Genomic DNA, 8,807 nt, shown 5'->3' with positions numbered 1-8,807 from the left:
TGCTGGACACAAGGCGGACGACTGCGAGACGCAGCAATATTGCTTCATCTGTAACAAGACCAATCACCCGATGACCATGAGACGGTGCCCTACCTTAAAGCTACCAAAGCCGGCGGCGATGCTATGTGGTTATGGAACTGAAACCATGGCGTTTTTTCAGATGCCTGATAATGTTTGTAGGGAGGATCTCTCACAGCAAGACTCACGGATAGCTTTGGTTTCGATTTCTGGTGGTTCACTTTCTGCCAATATTGTGGAGGTGGAGATGGCTAAGATTGCTCAGGTTCAGCATGAGTGGAATTGGGAGGCGGTGCCACATGGTGAGGATGCATTTCTGATATCGTTTCCTAGTGAGGAGATTTTGAAGAGGGTGACCGGTTTTGCAGTTTTCCTCAAGTCTCACAATGTCACCATCGAGTTCAAGCCTTGGAAGTCAGACGAGATACCACATCGTTTCGAGCTTATTCCTATTTGGGTACATGTGCACAGTGTGCCTCACGCTCTTCGTCATTTCTTGGGTCTTTGGGCGGTCGGCTCGGTTATTGGAGCTACTCTGGATGTCGATCTTCTATGTTTGCATCGCAGAGGAATTGTTCGTATTCAGGTAGCGGTGCTGAACCTAGATGCTTTCAAGAGAAGCACAATTGATTCTCTTTCTTCTGATGTGGTCGTTCAGAGGAAGGGTTATGAGTTCCGGTACAGCCTGGAAAAAGAGGACTTTCGTGTTGATGCTGATTTTGTGCCTCGAGTATGGGAGCATGGGGATGATTCAGGAGGCGATAAGGGACATGAGATGGATGACACAGTGGGGGGCAATGATACCGGTAAAAGGCCCAAACCCACTTCTTCATCATCCAACAACACCTTGGCCCCTCCTACCTCGGGCGGAGTGGTACCCATGCAGATGGCCATTGACGTCACACCGCCGAACCCTCATCGAGGCTTACCTGCCACAGCTGCTTCTTCGTCACTCATGGGGTATTCTTCGTCGGTGCCGGCTACTTCGTCTAACATTGCTTCTCCGACGACGCTGGCGCCCCGGTCCTCGACGCCGCCATCACCGACTCACTGGTCGGCGCCGCCGCACCTCGACGACGGGGGTCACATGCGTCCCATACCGGAGGGGATGGCAACCGCGGTGGTGAATGCGAGCGCTCCATCGCCACCACCATCGCCTACACCTGTCTCTCCGACTCGACGGGGAGTGATCTTCTCCCCGTCCATTCGTGCTAGCCAGGAGTCTGCCAGGGCGGAACTCCGCGCGTTATCATCTACACCTCCGTCACCAGGGGGCGTCGGCTTCCGGTCCCGAGGAGGCTGAGGAGCAGCCCCTGCGATCTTCTTCTTCACCACCACAACAGTCTACTCCGCCTCTCGGATTCGTCGGGACAGGCTCAGCGTCTGATATTACTCCTTCGCTGCTGAGGCGCAGCGGGCGTCATTACGTCGGGACTGACGGTTCAGCAGCCACCGACGAGGACTCTATGGTGAAGGCCATGCGTAGGACGGCTGTGCGCAACCTTGACTTCGAAGGTACACTCTCTCGCAAATCTTTTATGTCTTTTGATAAATCCAAAGTATCTTCAAATATCACTAGACTTGGAGTGTCACTAGGACATAATGAGAAAGAGATAGACTTTTCGGTTAGGGCCCTTAAACAAGTGGAGTTCGACCGGCTTACGGTTGCTCCTAAGTTGTCGAGCTTTGTTGACCCTCTCGTGTCAGATGAGGAGGATGAGGATGCTGATGCCAATCATGAAGGCAAGCTTCTCTCTCATTTGGTTAATGACACGACTGAAGTAGACTTTGACGATACTGTACGCGACACTACGCTTTGTGAGCTTGTCGCGTCGGTGCGTAAGAATAAGTCTAACTCAGGAAAGAAAAGAGGGCGCTCTTCTAAGAAGGCAAAGGTCTCTAAACAAAAAATTGGTTCAGCATGAGAGGCATGTTTTGGAATAGCAGAGGTCTAGGTGACTTGGCTAAACACAAACACATTGCCGATTGTGTAAAGGATCATGCGTTGGACTTCGTGGCTATCACTGAGGCGGGCAAACATGACTTTCCAACACGTGATCTGGACCACTTCTCATGTGGTTTGGACTACGAATGGCACGTCTTACCGCCGACCGGGAGGTCTGGTGGAATATTGCTAGGTATTAACTCTACGTACTTGCAACTATTGTCCATGTCAAAGGGGGAGTATCATATCAAATTCCACCTTCGAAACAAGTCTGGCAATTTCCTTTGGAGCCTGGTAGCTGTATATGGCGCCGCTCAAGAGGAGTTTAAGTCTGCATTTCTAAAAGAACTTGTTAATACCTGTCGAGACAATCCCCACCCCATGTTAATCGGGGGGGATTTTAATATCCTTCGATATCAGCAGGAAAAAAACAATGACCGGTTTGATACAAGGTGGCCTTTCCTCTTTAATGATGTTATCGACAGTCTGGATCTGAGGGAGATCACGATGTCTGGTCGTCAATATACCTGGGCCAATAACCGATCGGTGCCAACCTTTGAAAAACTTGATCGGGTGCTAGTTACCACCGACTGGGAATGTAAATATCCCCTAGCCTCGGTTCGGGCATTAGAAAGAATTGAGGCCTTATCGGATCACGCTCCATTGCTCACCGATTTTGGACAACCAATCCCAAGCTCTAACCGTCACCAATTTAAATTTGAATTGGGATGGCTCACTAGAGAGGGATTTCATGACCTGGTTAAGAAAGTGTGGGCACGCCAGCCTCGCGGTAACACACCCATTCAACGATGGAATAATCGAATTCACGCATTGCGTCGATTCCTTCGTGGATGGGCCAAGCATACTGCTGGCATCTACAAAAAAGAAAAACTGCGACTATCTACCTTAATTGATTCCCTTGATAAAATAGCGGAGGTGAGGCCTCTGTCTGCAGTTGAGATCGAGCAAAAAAGCAATCTAAACAAGCAGATAGCCCGCCTACTACGTGAGGAAGAGATTAAATGGTACCAACGGTGCAAGGCGGATTCGCTTGTGCAAGGTGATGATAATATGAAATACTTTCAAATGCTTGCCAATGGCAGACATAGAAAGAAACACATATTCGCCCTTGACCAGGAGGAAGGCCGAATTGAGGGGGACGTACCACTTAGAACTTTTATTACTAAGTATTACAAAGAGCTTTTTGGACCTTCAGCTGAATCAAATTTTCAGCTGGATGAATCCATTACTCATGACATTCCTCAAGTTTCGGAAGCGGAAAATGAATTCCTAACCTCCCCGTTCTCTGAGGAGGAAATTCGAACCGCGGTGTTTCAAATGGAACACAACAAGGCTCCGGGTCCGGATGGCTTTCCCGCAGAGTTCTATCAATGTTTTTGGGACGTCATTAAGGCAGACTTGGTTCAGTTGTTTAACCAACTGCATGCTGAAGACCTTGACATTTCTCGTTTAAACTTTGGGGAAATTATCCTATTGCCTAAGATGAAGGAGGCTAGTCGTATTCAACAATATCGTCCGATTTGCCTTCTGAATTTAAGTTTTAAAATCTTTACGAAGGTCGCAACTAATCGGTTGAACGGGGTGGCTGACCATGTCGTGAAACCCACTCAAACAACATTTATGCAAGGCCGCAACATATTAGATGGAGTGGTCGTTTTGCACGAAACTGTACATGAGCTTCACCGAAAAAAGTTGAATGGTGTCATTCTTAAAATAGATTTTGAAAAAGCCTACGATAAGGTTAAGTGGCCCTTTCTGTTGCAAACTTTGCGCATGAAGGGGTTTTCACAAAAATGGTGTCGTTGGGTAGAGAGCTTTGTCTCTGGAGGCAGTGTGGCTATAAAAGTTAATGATGACGTTGGCAACTATTTTCAGACAAGGAAGGGGCTTCGCCAAGGGGACCCCGCTTCTCCTATTTTGTTTAACATTATGGCCGACATGCTAGCTATCCTTGTTGAGCGGGCTAAGCTGGACGGTCAAATTAGTGGTGTCATTCCACACTTGGTAGAAGATGGTCTATCTATTCTACAATATGCGGATGACACTATTCTATTCATGGATCATGATCTAGATAAGACAAGAAATCTCAAGTTGCTCTTATGTGCTTTTGAGGAACTTTCTGGTCTCAAAATTAATTTTCATAAGAGCGAACTTTTTTGCTTTGGCGATGCTGCAGAATCAGCACCTGAGTATGCTGAGATTTTTGGATGCCAGCTCGGGCAGTTTCCGATTCGATATCTGGGTATTCCCATACACTATCGGCGCTTAACTATCGCTGAGTGGAAACATGTGGAAAAGAGACTTGAGAAACACTTAGCCAGTTGGAAGGCCAAGCTCTTGTCTTACGGGGGACGATTGATCTTGATCAATTCAGTTCTAAGCAACATGGTTTTATATATGTTGTCATTCTTCCACCTACCGAAAGGGGTTCTCCAGCGACTAGACTACTTTAGATCCAGATTTTTTTGGCAATGCGATAACGAATCCAAGAAATATCGACTGGCTAGGTGGAGCGTATTATGCAGACCTAAAAGTCAAGGGGGGCTGGGAATCCAAGACCTTGAGATTAAAAACATTGCTCTTCTCAGCAAGTGGGTTTACAAACTACTCACTGAGAATGGAGTATGGCAGGAAATCATTCGCAACAAGTATGTGGGATCCAATGCCATTTCTCGTTCATTGGAAACCTCGGGATTCGCATTTCTGGAGTGGTGTGATGAAGGCCAAGGAATTCTTTTTCCAATTTGGGACCTTCTCAGTTAGGGACGGTTCTCAGGTTCGATTCTGGGAAGATATCTGGCTAGGGAATAACCCACTAATGGTGCAATATCCGAGCTTGTATAGGATTGTCAGACATAAATACGTCACAATTAAACAAGTTTTAGGACAAGAAAACCCTGATATTTCTTTCCGTAGGGACCTTTTTGGCCCTCGCCTGGCAGCATGGAATGAATTACTCACTCGCCTGGAGGACATTCAACTGTCAGGTGAGCCAGACATTTTTCGATGGAACTTGCATCAGAATGGCAAATTTTCAGTAAAATCCATGTATGATGCAATGGTTCATTGTGATGTTCCAGTTGATAACAGGAAATTGTGGAAGCTCAAAATCCCTCTAAGAGTGAAGATTTTCCTCTGGTTTCTTAACAGAGGAGTCATCCTAAGAGACAATCTGGCACGACGAAACTGGCATGGTTTCAAGACATGTCTTTTGCCAACATGACGAGTCTATTAAACACTTATTTTTTGAGTGCAAGTTCGCTCGGGCAGTTTGGGCCATAGTTCAAGTAGCTTCGAATCTATACCCACCACGTAGTGCACGGAACATGTTCGGCAACTGGTTGCGGGGTATTGATAAACAATTTTCTGCACATATTCTTGTGGGAGCGGCGGCCTTATGCTGGGCACTGTGGCTTACCAGGAATGATGTGATTTTGAATAACAAATGTGTCTCATCTCCTATGCAGGTTATTCATGTGTGTACACGATGGCTCCATACTTGGTCTATCCTGCAGAGGCCGGAGGACAGAGACCTTTTTATGATGGCGTCTACACGGCTGGAGCATACGGCCAGGGAGGTTTTCTACCCCCATGGATGGCGGTGTGACCTACGGATAGGATCTGCCACTCCTTAGGCTGGACATGTTTTTTTGATTGGCATTGTATCAAATTATTTTTTGCTTTTAGGGTACTCTGGACTTTTTTGGCTGTGTGCATCTAGCTATGCAGAGGCCGGGCTTTCTTTCGATGCGATTGTATCACCTCGATATATCTATTCAATGAAATATACTTTATCGAAAAAAATGAATCGGGACTAAAGGTCCTTTTCTACTGGTGTTTGTCCCCCTTCCAATGGTCAGCCTCTCCCTCACACAAGTCCACTAGCTTTGATGCTACAGCCCATACCACACTGTACCCTTCATATATACTCAGATTCCCCTCTCTCTCTCTCCCCCGTTCCATCCATTCCAACCTACTTCTACACCTCAAACTCCCTCAAACCGCATCAAGATCCCTTCATCTCCATGGCCGACGAGTGGTGGAGTGGTTCACAGAGGAGCCACGGGACGTCGGCGTGCTCCGCCGCGCCACTCATGGACACGGGTCACGCAGCCACATGCGGCTGGACGTCCCCGGCCGCGGAGTCGACGAGCTCAACAACCTTCCAGGATCCCCACAGGAGCAGCAGTACTATCACTCACCAGCCTTCATCCGATGCCGCTTCCTCGCTTGGTGATGCACACATGGACTGGACGCACGCCTTCTTGTAAGTTGTCTTCCATCTTCCATCTTTCTTCTAGCTGCCCGTGCGGATGACTAAGGTACTCGCATGATCGAGTTTTAATTAGGAGCGGGAGAAGCGACGCTAGCTTCCAAGCCGTGCTTCAGGACGATACGCTGGCGTCAATGACGGCGCGGCCCTTATTTCGAGCTCATCAGCCGGCGCTGGACGAGGCCGTGATGAGCAATCCGTTCAGGGCGATGAGCCACAGCTTCAGCTTGCTCGACCAGGTGCCTGCAGCGTCGTCTCCGTACGGCACGGCGCCACTGCAAGGTATGTTCGATAGCACCGGGGCGTCGCACAACGTATCGGTGTTGGGGGAGTGCCAGTCGTCGACCAGCTATGGCGGCACGGCGGCGATGCACTTAAATCAAGCGGCGACGCAGATGCTAGGCGGTGGCGCCCAACTGCAGTACTTGTCCGGGTCCGGCGGCTTCATGCCTTTCGGCGGCGCCCCTCTGTCGTCGCAGCTTCTCTTGCAAGCCCTACAGCCCAAGACCAGCTACAGCTCTAGCTCCAATACCCTCATGGCGAAGGTAATTAACCACATGGAAAATATCAGTAGTTTACTGCCACTGGCCATACAGCTAGGGTTTCGTTAAGCTATGCATAACCTCAGTTTCTCCTGCAGTCTGCCGAGCACGCGTGCTCACCGCCGGCGAGGAGAAGCGAGCCCGACTCGCCCGCCGCGGCGAAAAGGCCACGGATCGAGGCGCCGTCGCCGTTGCCCACGTTTAAGGTGCGGCCCGATCGATCCGAGTAGATTTGTAGATCTTTCTGCATTTCAGGGTCACTTTTTGTTACTTCGATCGATGGCTGGTGTTTTCCTTTTGCGAGCATAGATGGACGATGACTTTTGGATTGCATAAAAATTTCTTTTTGTGCTGTGCTTTGGAGCTGCAGGTGAGGAAAGAGAAGCTAGGGGACAGAATCACTGCGCTCCAGCAACTAGTCTCGCCTTTTGGAAAGGTATTGGTTCTTCTTTCTGCTCTGAATCAACTCCCTATCTTCCCTCACCACCGTTCCAATTATCGGAGAGAACAAGTGCTCTTCTACTGAACCCGTCTGAGATCGATAATGACCTAACTTATCGCTGGTGCCCTCGCACTTTAGACCGATACCGCATCGGTTCTTCACGAGGCCAACGAATACATCAAGTTCCTCCATGACCAAGTTGCGGTGAGTGTCCCAAATCACATGCCTTCCCTTGCTGCTTCGACATTTCTTGTCCACCGGAACATCGCTTATAAATTGCTGAACACTGAACTCACTGCAGTCTCTGACCTACCCGTACTTGAAGAATGTGAACCCGTTGCAGCAGTTCCAGCAGAAGGTAAGAAACATGAGTTTATTATCAATTTGTCCATCTTATGTTTCCGTTGCTGCGTGGCTGCTCATGCCATTTTGCTTGGTAGGGTTCCGAGAATGCGAAGGACGACGGCGGCGAGCCGAAGAAGGACCTCCGAAGCCGAGGCCTGTGCCTTGTGCCGGTAGCAACGACGTACACGGTTGCGAGCGAGACGGTGCCGGAATTCTGGTACCCAACATTTGGAGGCACGTTTAGGTAGAGATATAAGGTAGTTTTAATTAGCTTTCAGCATGTACACGTGCTAAGAAATTTGTACATGCCCAGATTACAAACAAACACAGTGTTGAGGCTAAAGTAAAGCAAAGCCACATGTTGCTAGAGTACTAAGATAGTATGTATGTAAACGGTGATCATCAAACATAATATTAGTAGCTACCCTGTGAAGAAAAAGCAAATAGATAATCATCCAAGCAATGAAGCAATCAAAAGATATTTGGAAAGGCCAAAAGGGGAGCTATAATATAATTATGAGGCTGAGCCTTAAAAGACAGGCTAACGTAAATATAAAAATGTTGGGCCGGTGCCAAATGATTTGAGACTGACAACTATATCGAGCAATTATACTCATGTATATACACAACTAAATGGAAAGGAATTAATAATGCCACCGGTAGTTTTTAAGGACGTATATTTGTGCGTTGTGTATGACAGTCGAAGTGTGGAATTCAAAAGGAGGGGTTATATTACTTAAAGATGACAAAGGACCCTCTACGGATAGAAAGATATACTAAGGAACTTCAAGTAATATAATCATATACCATGGAACTTCCTATGTAAACTTTAGAACAAATAAATCAACGTGCGCCTTGGATTCCTATTAAGTCTTGACCCATGGGCAACTAGGGTTCCCCCTCCAGAGCCACCGACACCTCCTCTTACCTTGCCAACATTGGGGATGGCCACCCTACCTCTCCCCGTCCAGACTCTAGTGGTTGAGAATTGCATCCATTATGATATCTCAAGGAGAATAGGGTGAGCCTTCGTTGTGTTCATGTGCCTTCGCAATGTTGTACATGTGACAGGGCTAGACTTTACCATTAGAGGGTGAATTTGAGCGGCCCCACTCATATTGTTTTTTGGCAAAAAAAAATTAATGTTAGGGTTGTAGTATTTTTTTAGGTTTAGAGATAGGGTCCAATTGTTTTTAGGGTTGAAATTATGCCATTATAAGC

The 8,807-nt window shown here is 47.7% G+C and overlaps 1 protein-coding gene across 2 annotated transcripts; it reads left to right on the top strand.

The window, feature by feature from the left end:
* The first annotated feature begins 5,899 nt into the window (after nt 1-5,899).
* Nucleotides 5,900-8,030, top strand: LOC123074858 (transcription factor bHLH110). Of its 2 annotated transcripts, none has more exons than XM_044497590.1 (7): nt 5,900-6,251; nt 6,334-6,802; nt 6,886-7,005; nt 7,170-7,235; nt 7,380-7,445; nt 7,543-7,599; nt 7,682-8,030. In XM_044497590.1, the coding sequence occupies exons 1-7, from the start codon at nt 6,010-6,012 to the stop codon at nt 7,832-7,834; spliced, it is 1,173 nt and encodes a 390-aa protein (XP_044353525.1). In that variant the 5' UTR covers nt 5,900-6,009; the 3' UTR covers nt 7,835-8,030. The 2 variants fall into 2 exon arrangements, with proteins under 2 accessions (XP_044353525.1, XP_044353526.1); XM_044497591.1 differs by having other exon boundaries at nt 5,903-6,251; nt 6,898-7,005.
* Nucleotides 8,031-8,807: the final 777 nt, after the last annotated feature.

The sequence above is a fragment of the Triticum aestivum genome, chromosome 3D (genome assembly GCF_018294505.1).
Source record: "Triticum aestivum cultivar Chinese Spring chromosome 3D, IWGSC CS RefSeq v2.1, whole genome shotgun sequence".
Lineage (NCBI taxonomy): Eukaryota > Viridiplantae > Streptophyta > Magnoliopsida > Poales > Poaceae > Triticum > Triticum aestivum.
This window is presented reverse-complemented; position numbering and strand designations above follow the sequence as displayed.